The 27,473-nt window shown below is 36.5% G+C and overlaps 1 protein-coding gene across 1 annotated transcript in view; it reads left to right on the top strand.

The window, feature by feature from the left end:
• LAMA2 (laminin subunit alpha 2) overlaps nt 1-27,473 on the top strand; it is a 600,504-nt gene that overhangs the window by 127,898 nt on the left and 445,133 nt on the right. The window contains exons 2-3 of the mRNA XM_029943224.1: nt 16,659-16,829; nt 23,111-23,223. Of these exons, the coding sequence (XP_029799084.1) occupies nt 16,659-16,829; nt 23,111-23,223 (284 nt within the window). The remainder of the gene's footprint in view (nt 1-16,658; nt 16,830-23,110; nt 23,224-27,473) is intronic.

The following is a 27,473-nucleotide window of genomic DNA, read 5'->3' on the forward strand; positions in this document are numbered from 1 at the left end:
CAGAGAGAGGGAGACACAGAATCTGAAGTAGGCTACAGGCTCTGAGCTGTCAGCAGAGAGCCTAAGAAGGGGCTTGAACTCATGAACCACAAGATTGTGACTTCATTCGAAGTCAGATGCCTAACCTACTGAGCCACCCAGGTGCCCCTTTTCTACCTGTTGATACCTCTTTGCACTCCGAAGGCTCCTTCTGACTCTTGGCTAGAATACAGAGTTTCTCTTTCTGCAGACTGTTGACTCAGAATCAGATCATGTCTCCAAGACTCTTATCTTTAATTTCTTCATCTCCAAACCTAGGTTCCAGGTCTTTGCCTAGGAATGCAAAGTGAAGATTAGCTTAATCCGGTGTCTCTGGACTTCTATCCCTCATTATCTTAGCTCACTGTCTGGACTTGACAGCTGGCCATACTTACGCAGAATATCTTTGAAATTTTCTCATTGCTACCTGCTGTCACCCCCTACTTCTGGTTTTTTATTTACTGTATCAAATATGGAAATGTTTCTTACAAAATCTCTGCAGAAATTCCCTCATAAAATCCTCTTACATTGGTTTGAAGCTCTGTGAAGAAAGGGGTCATGCCCGCATTGTTTGTTCTTGTATAATTATTGCCTAGCTGAGTGCCTAGGCAGTTGGAGAAAAGGAATTCAATGAATATGTGTTACATATAGTTAAAGAAGAGCTGGAATTGAGTTTAAAATGTTCAAGTTCCTTATTGAGGGAATTATCTCTCATTACTGATCTTCCATTATTTTATCTATAAAATTGAGCTAATAATGTTTATCCTTTATCTTTTTTGTTTGTTTTGAGAATGAATAGATACATGGAAATATTTTGAAATGGTCAGTGCTACACATTTGTTATGATTGCTGAGTTGCATCGTTTCAACAAACATTAACAATACATGCCTTGTGACAAAGGCTCGTGGCTTTTGTTTTCTTTTGTGTTTGTTGTTTTAGATTAGATGAACTAGAACAAATGTACTTACTCCACGCAGAGTTTTTAAAACAAAATTAGAAATGGTATGACTAAATCAATTCACAGAATCTCATTCATTAATGAGATTCATTAATTTTATAAAAACACGTGAATACCCATTTGATGTCAATATTCTAGTTGTCTCTGAGAATAAAAAGGTTAATAAATTATAGTTTTTGCCTTCAAAGAACTTAGAGTTTAGTGATCATGGAATGTTGGTAAAATAGCAAAAACAAATTTTTTTACAAAAACCTCATCTGAGTCTTTATATGTGCTTGGTAAATGAAAAATATTATTAGCAACACTGTGCTAAATGACTGTAAAATGCTGATTTTTCACTTCAAGTATTTACAAGAGCAAACAGAATATTTGTGAGTTTTCCTGCATATTTATGTGTGTGTTCAAACAGCTGCTAGAGAACAAAGTGTTTTGCTATAAACACTGTCAAATCTCACTTCAAAAAAATTTTGTCTATAAAACAAGTATTTCCATAGATATACTGAAGCTGCATAGAATTTGCTTTTAAAGCATAAAACAGAATTAGATGCTTGAGTCAGCTGTGAAGTATTTTTTCATGCAACTCTCATTCTAATTCTTCACCCTATGGGTCAGGCTGAGACCTGGTACAATTTGAAAGTGATAATGCAGTATAAAGTTTCAGAAGCAAGCCATCATTGGGCATAACTTTACATTGTATTTATTAGAATCGTACATTTATCTCTTCCAAAATTATGTGTGTGTGTGTGTGTGTGTGTGTGTGTGTGTGTGTGTGTGTATGTATGTTTGGTTTTGGTTTTGGGTTTTTTTGTGGAAGGAGGGTGTTGGTGGGGATGGGAAAAGGGGGAAAGATAGCCTGGGGCTTTGACAAATACATCAGTCAAACAATCAATATAACTTCTAAACCAAAAGTCGTATCAACTGAGCCAACCTAATCCCAGAGAGAATTCAAAGTGATTTACAACAAAACACAAATGACAGTTTTTGTTTATTTTCTAAGACAGAAGCTGACAAACTACCCAGAGAGAGGGATTTAAGTTTAGGATGACAATTAACAAAATAAGCTTTAAAGGAATATTGGTTTTAGCCCTTGATGCTAACATGACCTCTGAGTTGTCAAGTCATTAAACAATAAAATAACTGTATCTGTGTGGTTTGTTTTTCTTTTTTGTATTTTTTATGATTTGTTCTTTTTATATTCTGATAAAAAGAAGTTATCCACTTCATCAGAATATGCCCTAAATTCTAAGCTACATTTTTCCTTGGAGAGTATTTTTGAGCACCTTTATGTGTCCAGATTTGGTGAGGCTCTGAGGACAATGGTGAACAAAGTAAACAGAACAAACATAGCTTCTTCTATTGGGAGGCTTCTGTTCTGACAAGATAAATAGACTTTGGATAAATAATTGTTATATAAAATCACACATTGTAATCAATGTGATAGAGGGAAAGTAAGGGATAATTAGGGATTATAAAGGGGCATTCTTTGGAAAGGATTAAGAAATATCTCACAAGAAGGAAGATATCAGGAAGAAAGACTCCTGAAAGGTAGGATGTATGATGAGTAGAGGAAAATTAAGGAGCAGGAATTTCTAGGCAAAGGTCTGAGGAAGGAAAAAGCAGAGCCTTGTTCTAGAAACTGACCAAAGGCAGTATTCTTTGAATGTAATGAAAGGGAATTGTAAGCCAGGATGATAATTCTGAATTTTAACCCAAGTTATAATCCATTAAATGATTTTAAGAGGAGTGACTTCATCAGATTGTACCTTAAGAAAATCTAGTTTATTAAAAATGGATTGAAAAAAGGCAGAAGGTAAACAGGAGTCCATTTAAGAGGCTTTTGCAAAAGTCCAGATGTTTAAAATGCTATTGTTTGGCTCCAAATGTTGGTAGTGGCACTAGACAGAAGCAAATGGATCTGAAATTAATTTTGGAGTTACAGTCGTATTTAGTGGTGGAGTGGGAGCAAAATGACTCCTAGCTTTCTGTATGAGACACTGGGAAGGTAAAGCAGAATGTGTTAAGCTAGAGAGAATTTAGGAGTAGCTAATTCAGGATGTGTGTGTTGGGGAGGGGTGTGTGGATGGTGGTGGTGCTGGAGCATAGGAAGTCATGAGCTCTGCTTTGGGTAAACTTTGAGATGTTGACGAGACATCTGACAGGAGGTGTCAACCCAGTCTTTGGACCAGGAGGTCTGGCGCTTCAAAGAGATCTCTGGCCTGGAGTTATAACTTGGGAGTTGTTGACTATGCAGATGGTATGTGACTGGCTTCAAAGTGGATGAGATTATTTGGGGAGGAGAATAAAACAGGAAAAGGATACAGGATCAAGCCCTGAGGAACTCATATACTTACTAATAAAAACAAATAAAAAAGAACAATGCAAATGTATATAACTTTTCCTTCTCCTCCTTTTTTCTTTCTTTCTTTTTTTTTTTTTTTTGGTCTAAGTCTTTTAAACCAGAGGTAACATGGCGTAGAATAGTGTTTTTAATATAACTGTTTCATTATTAGAGATAAGAACTTGTCTAGCAGTCCTTAAAGAGCAGGGTCCATGGGGAATAGCATCTTTCCAGCTGCCATTGCATACATCACAGCTTACATAAGCCCCTTGTGATATTTTTGTGTGAGGGATGTAAATGCAAGTTCATGTTCCTCATATAGCAATTAGCTTTGAGATTGATCATATTTTTATTTTTACATTTGGGATTGTTAAGAACAGACACCAAGTTTTCAATTTGTGTTCTATATTACAAACACCTCTGTGACAGGGTAATTGCCAATTTATGGCTCTCCATTTCATTTTCAGTGACTTAAAAGTGTTTTGCATTTCCTCTTCTTGCCTTTTTTACTTCTCATTTTGAGTTTGTGGGCAGACCTGCCAAAGAGACATCTAGTTTAGAGGCTTGGTTTTGTAAGCCAGGCAGAAGAGAGCAGATACCGAACATATGTTCTGCTGATATTGATGAAGTGAGGTTGGAAGAAGTTGGAAGCAGTCTATTCTTCCCCAACTGCCACCCCCTCAAGGAATATTTTGGGTACCCTTATGCTAGAACATTCTAAATAAGTATCCCAGCTATAATAATTATTTTAACATATGATTTTGAAAACCCTTAGGATGAATCAGGACTGTTCTACAAGTAGAACATTAAAAAAAAAAACAAAGTAGTTTGTAGATTCTAATTTTAAATGGCTAGAGAATACGATTTCCATGGAAAGTGGAAGGACTAGAAATTTTGTGATCAGAGCAGTCCACTGAATACTCAACAAATGGCAGAAGGGAGAGTAGCAGGGACCTGTATTTGAGGGAGGTAGATTTGAAGTTGGATAAAGAATCTTTTCAATCTAGCCCTACTGATGATAGTTTGCTAAAGTTAGGGGTTTTGTTCTACATTTCAAGTTTTTATTGATCAGAGGTAGCATGCTTAACTTCAATTTACCAGGAATAGGATAGTTAAAGTTAGTTTCAAAAATACTCTTTGGAGGAGTTTGAAGAATGTTGTATACAAATGCCTTACTTAAAGTCATTGTCATGGGGACAGATTGCCCTGCCCTTCCTGGTATATCTGTCAGTGAGTGTCCTTATCAGATATCTGGGTTACAGTGGCGACTACCATCTTGTGTATGTATAAGTTTAAGGTTACTGCAAATTTGTAGCATAATCCTGTTTGAATAAGAGAAATAATACCCTTTGTGAGGAGTTTAATAAAATCCTATAGAGCTTGTCTGGGCCAAGTGGTTAGATGGCATTTGAGTTCATAATAGCCCTTATAGTCCTTATTTTAGCAAGAATATCTGCTGCAGAGAGTAATATTGATATTCCACAAGCAAAACATGCTTAGGTGTCATTGAAATACATAGGGTTACGTTTGGTTTATTTTGTTTCTGATGATAATGAAACTATTTAAATTTTCTTCTAAACCTGTGTGGAAGGAACAGAGTAAAGAATTCTTAAAATTAATTCCAATGGGGGACATGTACCATGTTTCCTTATGTAAAAAGAAGAAAGGAGATCAGACCAACTCAGAAGCCTCCAAAAATATCCTTTTATTTTGGAAGCTGGAAAGGGCAGAACTTAGCAACAGTACAAGACAATTTGAAAGACCTATAACTATAAATGTGAGTTTGGACTAGAATACATGCCTTTCTTGTTTCTTTTCTTTCTCCCTGAACAACTGGATTCAGCATTATTATTTTTTTTTCCAGCTTACAAGCATTGTTGTGTCTGGATGGCTATTAGTTCAAATTGGACTGATTTTCTAGTTCTATAAAACTCTTCATCTGCATCATGTATCAAGAGCATTGAGTTACTTCCTGCAGTGCACAGCTGGAAATCATTCTATTCGGCAACATTTTGTTTTATCCCATTTTTGTTTTATACCAATGTGTTCCCACACACCCACATAGCTCAGACTTTCAGCAGACAAGTATCTCCTTTTCTTCCTTGATGTGTCTTAGAAACATTTTAAATTGGCAGGTTCTCTTTTGTCTTTCAAATACTGAACTACTTGCAAACAGCTCTGTTTACCTGCTTGAATATTTTTAAAAAATGCTCCACAGATGTGAAAGACTTAAATGGAAAGTTAGAGGCATTCAAACAGATAGTTTCCTCTTATTCTTTGAGATGTGATAGGTACTTGGCCTAAACAAGCAGGAGAAATATTATGTACCAAGACCAGGAGGACTAAATGAGGGAGAGGGAAAGATATGTGTGATGTATTGTAAACAATATGGGATGATTTTTTTAAGTTATTAAGAAATTGACTATATTGAAGGGAAGTCTTTGGATGACTTTTTTACAGCAAATCTCGAGGTCTATATGTTATCATTATATTAATGATAGTTTTTGCCACATTGACTGTAGATGTTAACAAGAACCATGATTTGAGAAAATAAAATACATGTATTGTGTATACTGATATATAAACATATGTATCAATATCTCTGAGTAGTAATAAAAATTATATACATTAGGGTCAGGCAATGAAAACAACTACTCCATAATATTAACTTAGTTTAAACTGATGAAAATAAGAAATATATTTAAAAATTATTTTTGCCAGACTACATTAGAAAGATTTTCTTTAAAGACATGAGTTAGATTATCATCATTTTAAAGTGATGGTTTACCAGACTTCACACATTTCAAGGTAATCAAAAAGAACACAGTGAAGGGAAAAAAATAAAAACCTAAAAGGAAATTTTCACTGTGAAACAGAATTTTTAAAGTGGCCATTTCTTGGGGCACCTGGGGGTCTCAGTTGTTTAAGTGGTTCTTAATTTCAGCTCAGGTCATGACCTCACGGTTCTCATGAGTTCGAGCCCCACGTGGGGCTCTGCTGTCAGCAGATTCTTTCTCTTCTTCTCTCTGCCTCTCCCCTGATCTCTTTTTCAAAATAAAGAAATAAACATTAAAGGAAAGTGGCCACTTCTGATTGTGATCGTTGTGTAAGGAGTGGATCTTTGTGTAAATGATTGTGATTGTTGTCACCATTACTATGTCTTCACATTTTATCTTAAAAATGCTTAAGTGAAGCAGCTGAATATCTGTTTGTTTATTTTGTTATAATAAAATTACTCTTTTGATCTTTCTCTGTGTGAGTGCACATGTGTGTGGGTAGGGAATGTATAAACATAATGTCGCGTATTTATATCCATCTGGCTTCTTGATCAGAAGAAACAGAAATCACCAATACTGTTTAACTTAAACAGAAATGGACTTGAAGTATATCATGTAAGTTGCAGATTTGTTGGAAAGTCTTGAGCACAAGACATGGTACATGGCGCTCATCAAAGCCATTCCCAGGTTTCACTGCTCAAATAGTCCAGTCAGGGTCTTTTTATAGACATTGACCTTTACCCCTTCCTTTCCCACCACCACTGATACTTTTATTTCTTTCACAGTCATCTTATTTTCATTATTCCCTAGCCCTGTTCTTTAAGTGCTCAAGATTCACAACGCTAGGCTAAAGTCATGTGCACATGCCCAAACTGCTAAAGGAAGGGGAGAAGAAAAATATTTCCTACTTCCACTTCCTTAGCAGGCATGGAGAAATACATGCCCTTTGTACTAAATACAGTGCCAGTTACCTAAGAATAAAAATGGAGTCTGGATATTGGACAGCCAAGGAATGATAAAGGTCCACGATATTTTCACATAGCTTGGGTTCTTTCAATTATTTCACTAAGCTAGAGTGCCAAAACAGAGTTCTACATTTCCACTAAATCAAGGGTTTGATCAGGTTAGTGGCTTTGGTTTGCCAGATCTCTCTCTAGAAAGAATACACAAGTGCATCTATTTCTTCTCATTCAATAAATTTAAATTTGAGTGTTATTACAGGCTAGCTAGTGTTATCTCTATATTCAGTGATCTTGTAGAGTTGAAATCCACTGTAAAGGATATTGAAGTTTCAGTGTAATGAGGGTTATAATAAAATATAAAGTAAGTATTGTGTAAACACCAATAAGGAAACAACAGAGGAACCAGGGTGGATCAGTTGGTTAAACATCTGGCTCTTGGTTTTAGCTCAGGTCATGATTTGTGGACTCGAGTCATGCATCAGGCTCTGCACTGTCAGTGCTGATTGTGATTCTTGCTCTCTGCCTCTCCCCCCAAGTGTGTGCTCACTCTCTCTCTCTCTCTCAATAATAAATAAATAAAAATAAGGAAACAAATTTTATGTGGCAAAGTCAGGAAATATTTTCACAGAGCTGGGGACATAGGAGCTGAGTCGTGGAAGGTGACTAGATGACCATGGCACAGAAGAAGATAATATCGTAGAATGGTTAAGATAATGGATGAGGCAATGCCCAGAATAGAATTTTCAAAGCACCTGGTATAGTTTTAAACAGTAAGATGTCAGTACACTTGATGTGTACAGATTAAAGAGGTAGGTAGGGGCCTGATTATAAATGTCCAGGGGACCATGTAGCGGCTGTTCTGCTTTAGCTAAGAGGTAACAGAGATTGTTAAAAAGTGGGGAAAAATGATGTGATCAGACTTAATTTTTAGGAAGATCATTTTCATGACACTGTGGCAGATAAACAGAAGTGGAGTCATGCAGAAAGACAAGTTAGGGTGCCATTACAGTAGATATAGCACAGGATAGGATATCCTTATATAAAAGTATAGACAGGCAGGTGGATGAGGAGAGAGAGAGAAAGAGAATGTTAAGGTGGAGACAAAAAAAAAATAAATTGGAAGGAGAAATCTTAGAATGGTGAGAAGTAAAACACATTTGTTCTCAAAGAATCACTTAATATTTTCTAGTTTCTGTGAAATAACATGAAGGCTGGTTGATGCTCATCTAATGAGCGTGAATGGTAGAAATCTGGGGGATAAAAATAACTGAATCAGCAGTGTTTTTGTGGATGGGCTTCATGAGATCAGTCAGTAATGGAGATGAGCCTATGTAAAGGGTGGACGATTTAAACTTTTAGAAAAGAAGTTATGAGCAATGAGAGGAACTGATTTCTAAGTAGCGGTTAAAAGCCAATTAAAAGAAGGAAGCTACTCTTTATTTCCTGGTGGTCCTAGAAATCCACTGAGGAGATCTATAGAGTGTCACTCTCAGAGGAAAGCAAGGACTCCGTTACAGCAAGAAGGCGGAAGAAGGGCTTTCTTAAAATAGAGACATTTGGAAATAAATTTCAAGACTTAAAAAATTATGATGGAAATTGGCCCGTGTGCATGTGTATGGAAGGGAAAAGAACTAGATGGCGGAAAACTGAGGAATGGGGTAGCAGGTGAAAAGAATTTTTGTTTAGAGTGGGAGGGTAGGGAGGCCAGTGAGTCTTAATAGAATTCTAACCCATTTGGGATTACAGTAACTGGGTCTGAAAACTAACAGTGCCATTTAGGTTTCTGGAATTATGTTCTTCATTCTTATATTTCATATTCTTACTAGGTTTCTTTGAACTGAATTCTTTTTGCTACCAGAAAACACCCTTCTAGAGAAACATCACCTAAAGCCGCAGAAACCAGTCTGGCCCACTCCACAAGCAGATCGCTTACTAGGACACTGAATGTATTTTTCAATGACTCACTTGTAGTTTTTCAAAAGATAGCACTGATGTATTAAATATGATTCGAAGTCAAAGTTCTTCATTTTTATGAAATCAAACTGGAAGGATTGGAAAGCTGTATGAGGAAAACACAGTTAACCTGCTGATTGCTGGCCTGCTGGGGTCCTGGGGAGACATTCAGCTGTTTTGCTGATCTAGAACTTGCTTTTGCTTGTTTCCACTGATTCTGACTGGGATTGAAAAGACAGTTTTTCTCTGTAGTATCTACAAACTTTTCCCCATTTGATTTAAGAAATGTCAAATTAAAGTTCCATTATTACTGGTATTGACAATTTATAAAAACCAACAAATGAGATGAATCTTATATATACATATGTATATACACATACACATATATACACCTATATATATGCGTATGTGGTTATATATACACAGATATATACTTACACATATATATAAATGTGTAATATTTCTTTAGGTTCTTTGCCAAATTTTATTAAAATTTCCCCACGTACAGAAAAATGGAAAGAATTGTACAGTAAACACACATGTACTCAACATCCCTTGCAAACTTCATGCCTCAACTCTTCATTATGAATATTACTAACTAGAGTTCAATATTGGTTTACTTTCCTTTTTAAGGTAGAATTTTACCTACAGTGAAATTCACACATCCTCCCTGGGTGTAACATGGACTTACTGAGAGTGACATTCAATAAGTTTTAAGAGACGTACACACTTGTGTAATATAAACTCCCATCAGGAATACTGTCATTACCTGAGAAATTGTCTTATGCCTCTTTCCAGTCAGTCTCTACCCCTCAAAGCAATTTTTTAAAAAAATTTTCCCAGTAGATTAGATTTGTCTGTTCTAAAAAGTCAAATAAATGAATAATAGAATATGCACTCTTCTTTGTAAAGCTTCTTTAATTTGACATAATGCTTTTGGGAGTCATCTTGTTCCATATGTCACTCGTCTGATTCATTTTAATGCTGAATAGTATTTCATTGTGTGAATAAACCACCATTTCTGCATCAGTTCTATTGATACAAACCTGAGCTGTTTCCAGACTGTGTTCTAATGATACAGCTTCCCTGTACATTTTTGTATAGGTCTTTTCATGGACATATACTGTATTTCTCTTGGGTTTTACCTAAAGGTGGATTATAGGGGTCATGGAGTAGATCAAGGTTTAAATTTATTTAAAAAATGCTTAACTCTTTTCTAATTAGTTGTACTAATTTACACTCCCAACAGCAATGGAGCAGAGTTCCAGTTGCTCCACAAACTTTCAAACATTTGTTGCTGTCAATATTTTTAACAATCTAGCACTTAACTGTAAAGCATAATAACCTTGGAGATATATAAATCTATTGCTGTGATCTCTCCAGCCACCATTTCTTTGTTCCAACTGTCATATGTATTGCATTAACATACATTGTAATCTTCCCTGCCCCTCACAATGTTATAATATTTTCTTTATTAAAATGTATGTTAAGAACTTAGGAGGGGTGCCTATATGCCTCAGTTGGTTAAGCGTCTGACACTTGGTTTTGGCTCAGGTCGTGATCTCACTGTTCATGAGTTCAAGCCCCACGTTGGGCTCTGCACTGACAGTACGGAACTTCCTTGGGATTCTCTATCTCTCCCCTGCTCGCTGTCTTTCTCTCAAAATAAATACATGGATAAACATTAACAAAAAAAGAACTTAGGAAAAAGTCTCAGGTGTTTTTTCAAGTTTACACTTTTTTTCTCTCATCTCCAATTTTCTATTAATCCCATGCTGTGATTTTTTTAATGTATTCTAGATACTGCATTTTTCAGTTCTAGAATTTATATTTGGTATTTTTTGTAGTTTATATTCATCTAGTGAGATTTTCTATTTGTCTTTACATTATAAGCATTTTATGTGTATCTTTGATCATGGGTATAAAAGCTGCTTAAAAATATTTGTATGCTAACTCCAAGATCTGGTTGATATCAATGTTGATCTATTCACTGCTTTAAGCACGGGAAACATTTTGTTATTTCTTTGTATGCTTAATAATTTTTTTAAATGCATCCTGGATATTGTGAATGGAACATTTCTAGAAACTCAGGATCCTGTTATGTTTTTTGCTGAAGAATAGTCCTTCATTTTTTATGTTTGTGTTATATCAGTTGGTTAACTTATGTAGGTTCAAACAGCAAACTGTAGTCCTTCCTGTGGAATGCAGCTACTGTAGATTTCTGTGTTGTCCTTTAGCCCCAGTTGGTATACTTGCCATCTTCCTGGGTCATATTCAGTTCTGGCATCAGTGAGAGATTTGGGAAGAGTTTATACACATATTTTGAGACTCCTCTTATGTGTTTTATTTTCCCAGTATTTTTCCCTCACTTCATAGCAGCTGTGGTTGTTCATAGTTCTGGTCTCTGTTTTTTCAAGATAGCTTAGAAAAAGATAGACGAGAAACTGTGGAATTCTATTTGAGTTTTAGCCACTGTGCCCTGTGCACTCGGAAGTACATCCCATATCTCCCCCTTTCTAAGCGTACACATCCCTCACAGCTTACCTGTTTTGGGTTGTTCTCCATTGCTTTCAAGTATTTGGGATCTTTTAAAAATATATTTTGCTCAGAATTCATAATTGTTATCCCGTTATCTGTGGCTCACTGGGAACTGCCCCACAATTATTAAAAGTAGGTCTTGTATATGCAGGTTTTAAAAATGCTTCTACCCTTTGAAGCCAGAATGTGGGATTTTGAGGTTGCAAATCATCACACACATACAAACACCTACAAACATGTCATAGTATTTGGAAAAGCAAATAAAGTATAAAAACATCCAAATGAAAATTTGGTGAATTTTATAAATGTTTGTCATATTTTGAAAAATTGGTGTTTTTTAATCTACACTATCCTTTTTCTAGACTATTTATTAAATGTATACATTATATAACAGAATATATAATTATTTTTATAGTAATCATATTCTAAACTCAAATAAAAATATATAGGAAGAATACATTTTATCTGGTTTTATTTCTGTTCAGATTTTGCTATCCCACAAATTCAGCTGAATTTGCTTAGTCTAAATACTATTCAGGAAAAAAAGTCAATCATAATTGTATGGGTAATGATGACTGGCTTTTATGTCATTAACATTACATGACCTCAAATTGAATTAAGAGGCTGTAAGTCAATACTCTATAAGGGTTCACCAGCTATTTGCAGTTTATTTATACTCACAATGTTTACATAATCTTAAGCAAGCAACCCATATTGAATATGGCAATAAATATTACCCTGCTGCTTTTGAATGGGAATAAATAGGCACAGTTTAATAGATTTAACATATAATGAAAATGGGCTGCAATCTATAATGCAACCTGCTGAAAATTCAATAAAAGCCCAGATATTGACTGACTCTTCAAACTGGTTGTTAGCAACTAATTGGAGACCTTTTCTGACCAATATACTTTACTGATTAAAAAAAAAAATAAATAGGAAAATAGCTGATAAAATTTTAAAAGGCAAGTGTTTCCTGACCATGAAGCAAGGCAATTAAATTGAAAAGGTTAATTTTGAGCACCTGATCAGTAAGTGTAACAGAAACAAATCAATGGAAAGAACGGAAAGATAATAAATGTAAATTTTATTAATTTGTTTATGGGTAGAAACTCTATGAAACAACAAAACAACAACTTGGTAAGTCATATATTTTATAAATTATGTAAGTTGATAAGCTTTGCTGAGGACCAAATTTTGGCTCTGCTTCATGCCCTGATAAGAATAAGTCTTCTGGGTTATAGAGCTGAGTTCAAATCATAGTTATCAATCTTACTAGTTCATAATTTTGTACATATTGCTTATCTTCTCGTAGCTTCCCTTTCTTCATTTGTAAAATGAGACTGATAAAGTCTATACAATGGGGTGTTTGGGGGAATTAAGTCATGTTACCTAATGAATATGAAATAGCTTCTGAATCAGTGTTACTTCTCTACCTATAATTCTTTAATAGCCATTCCATGTTGCTCACATTTTATCCACTTAATTCTGCAGAGAAATTGGGGTGTAATTCAATTCTATGTTTTGGACCATACAATATATAGTAAAGGAGTTTTTCACCAGCCACCTCCCTTGATTACTCAGACCTGAGAAAGTACAGGTTGTACCTACTCAAATCAGGTCCCACACAGAGCTGCACCAAACAAAGCAGGGCAAAGGGAGTTTTACCCATTCCTACAAAACAGACTCAAGGGCAGGATCAAAATCAGAACTAGTTAGAGTTGAAGGAGGATACAAAGATCCCAGAACAAAACTGACAGTGTCCTGGAGCAGTTTTAGAGATGTTGTGCACTGTCTGAGATGTCTTTCATGAGCTGGCTTTTTTGGGAGGGATTAGAATGAGCTTAACTACCTAAACTCATAATGCAGGCCAGAAAGATAAGAAGTAGAGTTTTGCCCTCCTGAAAATAGCATATCTTTTCCTTCTAATTACCTCTTTTGTTCTATACTATACACTAAACTTATAAAGACCTGGAAAAAAACCACTAAAATTGCTAGCAGTGACAAGGAGGCAGTGGTTTGTGTGGATGTATCTGTGAACCATTATTTATATTCTGTGTGTAGTCTGTGTATCCAGATCTGTATCCATATCTATATCTATATATCTATATCTGAATCCATGTCTATATACTCACATAATCTAATGGGTTAGAACAATTCTAAAGTCAACTGCTCTGCTAGTCACTCAACATTCACATAAGTTTTCAGGAAAAAGTCCATACTCATATGCCATTATTCCCTCTGCCTGGTGAGTTTGCTTTTTTTCTTTTCTGTACCAGATAAATTTCTATTTCTCCTTTGAGATTCAACTCAAGATCACTTCCATAGTAAGCCTATCTCAAAAGTATTTTATTCTCAAAATGTTATGGTATCTGGCATAGTATGTGCTTAGTGCATTACAGATAAATGCAAAATGGTGTTGAATGACAGAAGAGAAAGATAGACACATCATATTTATTTAATCATATATCACTTACCAATCTGGAGAATAAAATGTCTAAGGTGGAAAGATAATGTTTTAGGGATGATCAAAGTATTTTAAAATTTGTAATGTAAACGTCACAAAACTGAGATAGTTTCCAAAAAGCATGCATATACAAGGAAGACTACAAAAAAAGCTAATAAATAACCTTTGTACTTACAGTACTTTACCATTTAGAAAATACATTTTCTCATGAAATAAGTAACAATTGCTTTATGAAGGGCTAACATTTTCTGACCAAGGATCATCTGTTCTTATATATTAATGACAGGATGTCTCATTGAGTTAGGGTCAGAGCACATAGATGAGGGAAATGAGGGGTTTGGGGAAATAACTCATCAGGAAGAATGAATGAGATAGTGGCTGTAATTGAGTAAAATAGTAAGTTTTGACCTTCTGGCAAACAAGGAAAACTTTGAAACCCCAAGTAACTATTTGCTGGAGAAAAGCACAAAGCAGGAAGGCTGGCAGGCTGAGGACTGACTAGATTAGAGCAGTAGAACCTGAGGGATTTTAGAGGCTGGCGAATTGTGGGGGGGAGGGGGAGGAAGAGAGTGAGAGATAGTTTGGAGTCAGCTTTTTGGAGACCCTGAGAGTGACTGAGATAATAATTGTGGTGTTGCCTGGTCTTAGGAATTCACTTGCCTCTTTGAAATTGTTGAGAGTAATTACAAAAGATATTAAAATTAAAAATCTTTCTCATTTGCAATACTGTTACTTCTTTTTTTTTAATTTATTTTTGGGACAGAGAGAGACACCGTAAGCAGGGGAGGGCCAGAAAGAGAGCGAGACACAGAATCGAAGACAGGCTCCAGGTTCTAAGCTAGCTGTCAGCACAGAGCCTGATGTGGGGCTCAAACCCACCAACCGTGAGATCATGACTTGAGCTGAAGTTGGACACTTAACTGACTGAGCCACCCAGGTGCCCCACTGTTACTTCTTTCAATTCAATTTTAAGGTCGATGAGGACCACAAATTAGCACTAGATTCAGGCAGGGTTTCATATGACATTGTAGAGGACAAACACTATAGTGATTAAGAGGATAGACCCTGGAGGCAGATTTCTTGGGCTCAAGTCACAGTTCTTCTATGTGCTATCTGTACTCCCGGGCATCTTACTGGACCTTTTAATAAAATAAGGGCAATAGGAGCATGTAGCTCATATGGGTATCATTTGTAGCAAATTAGTCTGTGAAGCAAGAACAATGCCTGGAACATTGTAAGCATTCAGTAATGCTGGTGGTGAGGACGAGGATGAAGATGATGCAAAGAACATTTATGTGACCAATATGTATAGTTCATTCATTTCACAACTATATTGAGTGCTTACTCTGTATCTAGCATGTGCTAGGTCTTGATGATAAGGAAGAAAACACCTATGAACTCAAAATTCTAGGTATCTCAGTAAAACATTGGGTCATAAGATTTACTTACTAAAGGCCTCTCAAGCAGAGGTTGAATTAATGTAGACCTACTTGGCCTGTGTATAGAGCAGAGACCACCTAGGTGGTTAGCATGTTCCTTATATACATTGAGTCAAATTATCTGTAATCTCAAATGTACTTTCCTGAGACAAAATTTTCAGGTAAAGAGTGGCTTCTGATAAATGACTTCACTATATTATCATTGAACTAATGTACATAAATGCAAATGTTAGATATGTATGAAGCAAAATTGACATTAAGTTTTAGAAAGAAAAAACTGAGTTCATATGGAATGGAAGGTCTTCCCAACTATACACTGACATGGATCCCTGTGATTTTACCTGAACGAGCTTAAACTTCTGTCATATCTAAGAAATAATTGCTAGTATATGATCATGGACCACTATAACGACTTGTTTCTGATCATCCATTGCTATGTAATATGACTTTGTAGCACAGAAGGCAGTAAAGAATGTTTTTCCAAAATCTTTCATCATTTGCTATTCTCTCCAGTCTAGATGAAAGGAATTATAACAACAACTTAATGCTACATAATAATTGGAGAATAAAAATAACCACAAAAACATAAATGCTTAATTATGTGAAATCTTTATATATGATGATAGTTTACTACTAAATACAAAATAGCTGGAATGGATGATGGAAGATTCAATAAGATCTTTTGCCAGTGACATGAACAGAAGAATTTTCAAAATTTATTTTTATTATTTTGAGAGAGAGAGAGAGGGACGGAGGGAGGGAGGATGGAGGGGCAGAGAAAGGGAGACAGACTCCCAAGCAAGTTCTGCACTGTCATCACAGAGCCAGATGTGGGGCTCAAACCCATGCACTGTGAGATCATGACCTGAACCTAAACCAACAGTTGGTCCCTAACTGACTGAGCCACCCAGGCACCTCTGAAGGTCTTTTTTTTTTTTTAAGTGTGGATTAGAGACAGGTCTTTCTTCCTAATTAAATATTACAGGTTAAAAATTAAGATAACATTAGGTTTTATATTTAAGACTTAGAAATGTTTGTTTGAGAACACATGCTATTTATATAGAGTAATTAATTAAATCAGTTATTCAACTATCACTGATTAATCACTGATTAATGCTCTGAAAAATATCCTATCTTAATTTCATCTTGAAACATAACAAATCATACCATGTTGCTACCACACACCTTCACTTGTCCTTCTTTTTCAGGTTTATTCCCTGCTGTCCTGAATCTTGCTTCTAATGCCCTCATCACCACAAATGCAACGTGTGGAGAAAAAGGACCTGAAATGTATTGCAAATTGGTAGAGCATGTCCCTGGACAGCCCGTGCGAAACCCCCAGTGTCGAATCTGCAATCAAAACAGCAGCAATCCATACCGTATGTATTTTATATGTATTTGCATAGCACTGGCTGGGATCTGTAGTTGAGTGACTTTGGGTTGAAGTTCCATCCAAGTCAAAGGGTTTGTGGCCCCCAAATTCCTAGACCTTTTCCTCCATTGGGAGCTTCTTTATACATCTACTCTATCATCTGACAAACATTACTGGAGTTCTCTATATGTCCAGGTATAGTGCTTGAGGAGAGTTTTCTAGCTGAACACTTGTGCCTGTCATTAGGTTCGCTACCTCCAAAAGGCATCTGAGGATGTGATTATTAGTGCAAGCTTTAGTCATTCATTGGTCACTTATGTACGAGGTACTCTGGTGAGGAAGATCCAACAGGAATAAGGTATGGTCCCTCACTTCAATGAGTGAAGACATTGGCAAACGTTACAAAGTAAAGAATGAGCATAGGAGCATGAGGGAGAGAGAAGAGGGTTACAAATTAGTCGTGGTGCAAAGGAAGGCTTGCCAGAAGTGCTATCTGAGCTGAGACTCAAGGGTAAGTATTAAATAAGCAGGTAAGGAAGAGAGAGTGAGAAGAGGGGGTGCTGGAAAGCTGAGAATAAGACAAAACACCTTACTTGCTCAGGGAAATACAAGTAGTTGGAATGGCTAGAACTAAAAGCATTGAAAGGCAGAATGTAGAAATGGGTCTTGTGCAGAGGCTGGAAACAGATTATGAATGCTCTTAACCACCTTCATAAGGGAGTTCTAAGGAGAAGTGTCATACAAAGCCCTCTTGCTGGCTTCTATGAACTACACTGACATCTCAGATTCACTTATGTGTTTATTCAGCAAGTATTTGAACCCCTGCTACTAGCAATGCATTGTACTAAAGTATAATGGTAAATCATACATAGTTCTTGACTTGAGTGATTTAGAGGGGAAATAGGGGAACCAGAAAAGTAAATTGAGTGTTAAGGGAACATGAGAGAGGCTATTTAAGTATTTCTGGGAGAAAGTGACCCATGTACTGCAGAAATAAGATTTAGAGGAAAAGGATTATAAAAGAAAAAGCATACATAAGTCTTGGAATTATGGAACAGCATGATGCATTCAGATAATGCTAAGTAATTTGGCTTAAAGGGTAAAGAATTTACATGAAGAAAGGGAGAATGGTGTGAGAGTATTCTAGAGATGGAAGTTGATTTAGAGATATGCATGAGGAAATTATCCAATATATCTGTTGGGGAAGTTAATAATGTGAATACTTAATGTCAAAGAGGTGAGTTCTAATGGGGATAGAACTTCACAGTGATAGCATTTTAAAATTTGCTTAGTTCCATTTTGTCTTTAAGTTGTAAAACTAATAAAGTGAAAGAAATTTTCTCTCACAATGTACATTTTTTATCTCAAAATAAAGTCGGAAGGCATTGTGTGCTCTTTATTGGAACTGGTTAAAGGGTTGAATGCACAGTCCCCTCTCTATTGTATTATTTAGAAATGCTGAAAACATTATTATGTTTGGAGAATTGGAACTTTTGTGATTAAAACTTGTAGTCTTGTGTATCACAGAATGTTTAAAAAATCTTAAGATAGCAACTACCAGAAACCTTCTGTGGCTTTTAATGACTGATTATTTCTATGATACAGATTATTATGATATAGGTATAGGAGTGGGGAGTGATAGAACATATCTGTTTGCTTATGTTTTGGAACAATAAGGGCAAAGGTCCTGGGTCAAAGCCCTGCGGAGACATTGGAAGCTAAGGGAGGTAGGTCTAGCAGAACCTAGGAAGGCGATAAAGAGAAACAAAATCAATGGAAGGAAGTCAGAAGATTCAGGCACCATGCATGTGAGGAAGGAAAGAATTTTCAGGAAGAATAATCGACCATGTTAACTACTTCAAGGTATTGAGTAGAAAAGTGTAAAATAGATTTTCCTTGATTTTGACAATATGGACACACATTGGTAACCTTGTTAAAGCAGTCAGTGGATGGATGAGGCAAAAGCCACATTCACAAGTTAGTAAGTGAGCGGTTAAAAGGAAAGAAAGAGGTGTGTAGGTGTATTCTCTCAAATATCCTTGGTGTGAAAGAGAATGGAAGACGTTGACAGAAGATGTTGTGTTTTGAAGGTTTTCAGAAATGGGGCATTTGAGCAAGTTTCAATCTGAAAAGACAGACCAGGAAGGTTGAGAATAAAGTGATAGTGGGGGTGGTAGATCTCTAGAGGTAAAAACAAGTAAGCCACTGAACACAGGTGAGAAGACATAGTTTTTAACTAATCAAATCAGAAAGAGGGAAGATGAGTAGAGGCAGACAGAAGGGAGTATTTGGGAGGAAATTCTTACTTAATGCTTTTAATTTTCTATTAATATGTGTGTCGAGGTCTTCTGTTAAGGAAAGAAGTAAAATTCTGATTAGCCCCTTTGGGAAATAGAAGGAGAATGACTGAACTCTAGTGAGAATAAAGTAAGAATTCTGTATGAGGTAGAATGGAAGAATCAAATGTTTGTGGTGATCCTCATGGATTTTGCAGAGAAAGTGGAATGGAAAAATAAGGTGCCAAGAAATTTGAAGTCAAGTATGGAAGATAAATGAATTGATAGACTATGAGCTTTAGATTCATTAGAGAAGAAAATGAAGCCTGATGGGGAGAAACTGCCATCGGTTTAGACTAATAGCCCTGATATCACATATCTTTGTGATAGCTCTCACAAATAAGTGAGAAAGCCTGGAGGCATGGAAATGGTGGGGAGGGGATGGGTAGGGTGGATGTGTGGTTAGGATGGGCTGAGCAGAGGAGAGTTAGGTGAACTATGTAAAATTGTGTATGTGTGAATACATGTATATATGTATGTGTATAAATATAAATACATATATGTGTAGTTCCTACCAATAAGTACAATGTTAGGATAAATAAGGCTTGTATATAGAAAGCAATTAAATAATATTCGAAACAGTAAACTCAGGGCTTATTACCTTGTAGTATATATTGTAATGATGTAGAAGGGCACCTGGATGATTTAGTCCATTAAGCTGCTGACTCTAAATTTCAGCTCAGGTCATGGTCTCACATTTGGTAAGATTGAGCACTGCATCCAGTTCTGAGCGCATAGTGCAAAGCCTGCTTGAGATTTTCTCTCTCTTTCTCTCTCTCTCCCCCTCCCTCCCTCCCTTTCTAACTCCCTTCCCCCACTCTCTCTCTTGTTCTCTCTCAACAAATAAATAAACTTAAAAATAAAAAGTGGTGTAGAATTTCTGAGAAGGAAAACATTAGTGGGAACTGAAGTATTGAGAGGAAGTTCCAAGAGGTGGTCAGACTTAGCTGAGCATTAAAAAACTGAATTGCCTGAGATTAGGAAAGGTATTCCAGGAAAGGAGAAAAACAAAGAAATGTGTACAGTCATAGAGACAGGAGGGAAGGCAGATGCAAAGCTTGAGGTGGAAAATAATTGAGGGGAGACTCTTTTTTTTATTAAATATACATATATATTTTTTATTCTTGGGAAAGTAAGAGAGTGCATAAGCAGGGGGAGGCAGAGAGAGAGAGGGAGAGGGAGAGGGGGAGAGAGAGAGAGAGAGAGAGAGAGAGAGAGAGAGAGAGAGAGAGAGAGAGAGAGAATATCCCAAGCAGCCTCCGCACTGTCAGCATGGAGCCCATGAACCTTGAGGAGAAATCAAGAGTGAGACACCTAACTGAATGAGTCACCCAGGTTTCCCAAGTGGAGACTCTTGGTTAGAAAAATGGATGAAATGCATTTACTAAACTGAGTCCAAGAGTGACCCTGTCACTTCTCCCTTCAGAGTACATGGTCAGGTCTCTTGTGTCTCCATGGAAGGCATCCATATTTAAGCAAGCCCATCCTGTAGTTTTATATTGGGACAGAAGTGAACAGTTTGGTTTAGTGAAGCAAAATGCATAGGAAGTATGTCTTGTATTTCTTCATTTTTATTTACCTGAAGTGTTTTTAAAAAAAACCTTTTTAAAGGTTTATTTATTTTTGAGAGAGAGAGAGAGAGAGACAGAGTGTGAGAGGGGGAGGAACAGTGAGAGAGGGGGAGCCACAGAATACAAACCAGGTTCCATGCTCCGAGCTGTCAGCACAGAGCCCTAGGTGGGGCTTAAATTCACCAGCCATGAGATCACAACCTGAGCGAAAGTCGGTTTGGAAGCTCAACTGACTAAGCCACCCAGGTGCCCCTGCCTGAAGTGTTTTTTAACCAATCATAATCTGGATCTATTTGTGTGATTAATTTTAAGCTACCAGCTTCACTACATCTCAAAGTCCTGTTTTGGAACTAGAAGTATGGAAAGAACAATACCCTATAAGAAAATAAATCTAGCACTAAACTACATAAATATATTTTGTAAAAGTTAGAAGAGCAGATGATAAAGTTTTACAAATGAATCAAATGGCTAGAACTCAGAGGGCAGGTCTGTGTGTAATTTGCCATACAAAGGAAAGGAAGCTTGAACTTTCTGTTAATAGATTGTGCTTTCCAATTAAAAATTAGCTGTTTGAAAGATTTACTTCATCAGTGATTCCCTGGCCAATATTCTGATGCAGTTAGCCCTTGGATGTACTTGTATAGCTATCCCTGTTGAGGATGTTATAAGTTTCTATCTCATTCTAAATAAGGGAAGTATGCCAACAATTAATCAGTATTTGCAAATTAATTATGATTAAACTTTCATAATGGGGATTATGGTTAATTGTTGATTCATCTCTCAATCCTCATCTTTGTGACTAATTCTCGTATCAATTTGACCGGAGGTGGCAGATATAAAAATTTCCAATTAGACAGCTTCTCCCAGAATTACCTAAGCCACAAATTTGATTTGGAACTGTGGTTATGTGTGTGTTTTTCTAAAACGTATTAAACCCACAGTCTGTAAAGAAGATTCCAGGGGATATTTGGGGAATGTTTGCTCTGATATTTATTTTTCTTCAGAAGCAATGCCAGTAATATTTCATTTATGGCCCTGATTCCTAATGTGTCAGTTTCAGCACCCACTGACACCACAAGGGCATTTGTTTGATATTTGGTTATGGTTATGGTATTTGTTGTCATTATAAAGACCTGACACAGTTTCAGCACCCACTGACACCACAAGGGCATTTGTTTGATATTTGGTTATGGTTATGGTATTTGTTGTCATTATAAAGACCTGACACAAATTCACTAGTGCTAACTATTAAATATGGTCAGCAGTTTTACTTTTTATTAATGAGATAGGATGCCTCATCTCAATGGACTGCTAATGTGATAAGACTTGGGACAAAACAAAGCCCATCCAGTTGTTTAGTCGAATTAAACAATTTAGCAATAAAAATAGAACATTTTTGTTCTGTCCTCTGCTCTATAGTCCTATCAGGAGGAGCAGAGAGAAAAGCGAACAGAGGATCTAAAGCAGGCTCTTCACTGACAGCAGCAAACCTGAAGCAGTGCTCGAACCCCACAAACCTAATCATGAGATCAAAACCTGATCCAAAATCTGATACTCAACCAACTGAGCCACCCAGGCACCTTGTCCCTCATTATATTTTTAAATACTGGTTGAAAGGTGGCAAGTTAAGGACTGACAATGAAAAGCCTCATAGGATGGATTTGACAACCTTTTATATTAAGCCCAAGAAACTGGGGCTCCTGGATGGTGAGTCAATTAAGCATCTAACTTTTGGTTTTGGCCCAGGTCATGATCTCCCAGTTCATGGGTTCAAACCTTACATTGGGCTCTGTGCTGACAGTGCAGAGCCTACTTGGGATTCTCCCTCTCCCATCTCTGTCCCTCTCCAACTCACAAATAAATAAACTTAAAAAAAAATTCCCAGGTAACACATTGGGCTGCTCAAGTCTTGGTAATAATGAACGTATCAGAAGGGCAAAGCTTCAAGAACCCACAATTTAGAATTTTATGGTTTTTTCCCCACAGTGTGGATGGCATAGTAGAGCTGCCTCAAATAGTAGTTTTTGCTTCTTTGAATGACTGGCATATCAATCAGATTTCAATATTATTTCTTCACACTTAATTTCTGTAGTAATCTTTAAAGGTGCCTATGAGTTGATGGCTAGAGTGTTGAACAGCTTCTCTTATAGCCTAAATATTTAAGCATTTTGTACTGCCTTATAGAGTGGTATGAAAAAGTTGGCATTAAATAAATTCTCTTGAAGATATGAATTATTCTTTTTATAATATTTTGACATTTGATAGTCATGTGATGATGGCTTCAATTTAGTTTTACTTTTTTCTCCTTAAAGAAACAGCTATAAATTCATCATATGATCTTTTTTTTTTTTTTGTCCTTTCACATGCTGCTGCTTCAATAGAGAGACACCCGATTACAAATGCTATTGATGGAAAGAACACTTGGTGGCAAAGTCCCAGTATTAAAAATGGAATCGAATACCATTATGTGACAATTACACTGGATTTACAGCAGGTATAGTCCCTTTTTTTTTAATTTACCATTTTCTATTTTTTAAATTGTATCTTGGGTTTACTATTTGTTTAGTTACTAGTCCTTGGGTGAATTTGGCATTTATTTCTAAAGCACAAGGAAAATGAATTCACATGATGAGTTTAGAACTCTGTTTTGACTAATGAGAGTTAATGATGAAAATATCGATCAACTAAGTTTTACATAAAGAAAATATAATAGTGCCATTTTTAACTTTTAAAATACTACAATTCTCCCGATCTGCTCATGGTGTGTGCACTGAAAGGCTCCTGGATAACAGGGCTCTTGAGTAAATTGCCTCTCATTACTGAGAGTTGAACAAGCTGTGACAGTTGATTCTTAAATTAAACTTGGGCCACTAAATGAGGTAACAAGCCTTGTAGTTGTATAAAATTGATGTTCAAGTTGTTAGACTTTGTGTGGCAGTAGCCTGGGTGCCTTCTACACTTAATTTCTTTCTTCTTTCCGTTCACAATATTCAGATCAGGCTGAAGTTATTAATCAAGAACCACCATCACCCCAAATTATTTAGGCTTGCAGATAGGATGGAATCTGGTAAAATGTTCTCATATTTTGCTGTTATCCCAAATATAAAAGCTAATTTAATTGACTGAAGGCTGAGACTGGGGGCGTTTAACTTAGATGGCTTCTGTAACTCAGCCTCTTTCTCATTCCCTGGAAACATGTGAAAAAGGCTCTCAGCCATTTCTCCTGGGCCCAGGGATAGTGCAGTAAGGCATTTTGGGGTTACTGAAGACAGAATGGCCAAGAAAGTTAGTGACGATACTATATATACACTCTAGAGGTCATATTTCCACAGGTGGTTATTGTGGAGGGAAGCACCAGCCAATGAGAGTTAGCCACATTCTCAGAGGACTAGACAGACACCAGCCATTTCATGTATGGATGCTGTTTATGATCAACAGGAATACAACCGCCCATCTTCAGAGCTTGGGCTCATTTTTGCCAGGGCATACACATTGGGGAACTACAAATTGTTGGCTGATGGGTCTCACAGGAGATCTTCTCTTTACCCATCTGGGACAACTCAGGCCCTGAGCAAGCAGCAAGGGCTCAACTGCAGCTAAATCGCCAGCTGGCATGGATTTATATCTACCCATCTAACAGCTGAATGTCAGCCTTGAGTTAATGGTATTTCCCAGGACGTCTCAGAGCTCTATCAAGGCATGGCAGGGCAAACTACCACACTGATCAATCGTGTTTTAGGTCAGTGAAGTCTTGTTCATGAATCCCCTGAGGATCCCACCTTCAAAGTGGACTTCATCCCTCTTCTGATAAAGACAGCTTAGTTCTTTATGAGTCTCAGTGGTTCTCTCTCTTCATGTGGTCTTTGAAAGTCAGACTTCCCAATCAGAAGTGAGTCTGCTGTCTGTTACCTTGGGTCATCATCTGAAATAAGGACTTAATCAATAGTGATGGTTGATTTCTCTAGTTTACTCTCTGCTTTTTCTTTAAGTTGCACATGGAGCAACTTAAGAGTCAACTCTTTTTTTTTAATGTTATTTGTTTTTGAAAGAGAGAGAGAGAGAGAGAGAAAGAGTGAGCGAGCATGAGCAGGGGAACGGGAGGGGAGGGGAGGGGAGAGAGGGAGACACAGAATCTAAAGCAGATTCCAGGCTCTGAGCTGTCAGCACAGAGCCTTACACCAGGCTCAAACTCATGGACTGCGAGATCGTGACCTGGGCTGAAGTGGAATACTTAACCAACTGAGTCACTCAGGCACTCTGCAAGAGTCAACTCTTAACATAATCTACATAAATCAGTTTTATTACTCTTTGCTCTCAACCATAATGGTATATACTTAATAAGCATAGAAGCATTTTTTTCCATCTAATTTAAAACTGGATGGTACCATTACAATTTTTTATTAAATTATTTCTTGTCAACATTTCTATCATTATTTTTTAAAAATTTTTAGTAGTTTATTGTCAAATTGGTTTCCATATAACATTCCTATCATTATTAATTCAACAGATCAGCATCCACCTGAAAGCCCATTTCTCAATGAAGACATTTCTTTGCTCCTAGGTTTGCTTTGCATCTCTCCCACGTGATGTCTTAAGACTTATATAGATTTGTTTTCCTGTTTAGATTAATAGCCTTAAAATGAGTGAATACTACAAGACAACTTTTATAGTTCAGTCTTCATAACAACTTATAAAATTCTACTTATAAGACAGGTCTACCTAACTCCAAAGTCTGGAGTACACCTAGTGGAAGCTGTCCATGGGCCCCTCTATTGCAGGATGGCTCCCATCCATGTCCATATTTATGCTAACCCCCTTCTACTTCCCAAAAATCAACATATTGTATGTTCAAGAGAAGGGCAGTGCAATTTGTAAAATTAAGTAAGTCCTTATTTCTATTTGACTCCAGGTTTTAATTTAAGTAGGTTTTATGATCTGTTTTCGTAATGAAATTCTTCAGGCAAGAAGAAGTTTAAGATCTCTCCTTTGGTCTTAGGCTCGGAGTAACAAACTATGGAACATATTCCTGGAATTTGTTTAGCTAAGGAACAAAGCAGCAGGCAGGCATGTTTCAATGTACTGGCAACAGAGACAATGTGGACATCCTTATTATTCATTTACTTCTCACAAATATCATAAAAGGACAGCTGGAATTATTATCCTTATTTAATAAAAAACACTGAGACTTAGAAATAAGTCAAGTGACTTGGCCTTCTTTACAAAGCTTATTATGGACAAGGCGAGGATTTCAAGCTGGGTAGTCTGAATCCATACCAATATTTCCTAAACTGTGATCTGAAGACTAGCTTAGGTTGCTCATGAGAAGTTTTGGTATATAATTTTAAGGGCTTCGTGTATTTCTTGGATTCTAGAAGTACCACACTAGGATCTCCTGGCTTCTACAGGAGAATACATCCACTGTTTTATTATAAAACAAGAGATTAGATCTCTCATTTTCTAGTACATTTTAGTATGCCTCTAAAATGGCATGGCTTTTACCTAAACCATGAAGGCTTAATAGGTTATTTAGCATAATATGAGCGATTATCCTACTGGGAGCCAAGGACAGTAGTTTTATAGTGAATAGGTAAATATCACTAAGTGTTTGTCATTGATTCAGCAAGAGATTTGACCATTCCTTAACTCTCCTTTTTATTTGGAGGTGTATGAATTTCAGCCAGTGTTAGTTTTACTTGTTGTTGTTGATATATACTTGGCTCCTCTGTGGAATACTGTTAATAAAATTACTATTTTAAATATAAACAGCCACCATTGAATTTCCTTGATTAAATCTTTATAGATTACACCAAGAAATTCCTTTTTACATTTTAACATTCTAGAGAAGTACTAAAAACATGACAATTTATTGAGAAGAAAGTGGCTCCTTATTTTATTAATAGATTGTTTTCAGATTCTTATTACTGAGGGATTATTAACTTTTCCCAATTCTGTTATTTACTCACAGCGTATCTTGAGCAAATGACTTAATCATGCTGTGCTCCAATTTCTAGATTAGCATAATAAATATTGCAATATCATGGCAAGAAATTTGAAGTGATGATAATAGCAAAATAGCAATTTTGGGTATTATAAGGTCTTGACATAAGCATAAACCTGAAGAGAAGCTTAACTGCACACTGTGTATATAAAAATCCAGTATGGTCACAAAGAAAAATATACATCAATTTACAAGGCAATAATGGCGACTTGAAAGTTAATAGAATGTCCAAAATAATCCCTTTTAGCTCCCTTCCAACAGATTTTTACCTCAATATGTGTTATATCTGATCTCATCTTATGACTTAAAAAACCCGACCATTTTCTCTCCCTTCGATTTATTTAGGAAGAAAGCCAACTGGAGGCAACTGGGGTAAAACACAGGGGGCAGCTTTTTGATAGACTTTGTTAACATAATGTGAGGTCATTATCATTCCTGCATAATCCAGGAAATGTCATGAAATTAGTTATATGCATGTGTAGGGATCTCCTTGATTTTGATAAACAATTCACCTCTCTTTCTGGTCTATCCCCCAAAATTAAAAATGCATTTGTAAAGGAAGATAGTCTTGCAGTGACAGAGATCTAGACCTAAATATTATATCCATTGACCTTATAGAGACATATTTAGTGAGTTAGGTTAGTAGTGTTAAATGAGGTTTGGAAAGAGGTTGAATTAGCATTACTGTGCAAATTCTATACTTTTAGAATCTATGTGAGTAGCATGCAGCCACTGTTCCTATATCC

The sequence above is a fragment of the Suricata suricatta genome, chromosome 7, assembly GCF_006229205.1.
Source record: "Suricata suricatta isolate VVHF042 chromosome 7, meerkat_22Aug2017_6uvM2_HiC, whole genome shotgun sequence".
In the NCBI taxonomy this organism is placed as follows: domain Eukaryota; kingdom Metazoa; phylum Chordata; class Mammalia; order Carnivora; family Herpestidae; genus Suricata; species Suricata suricatta.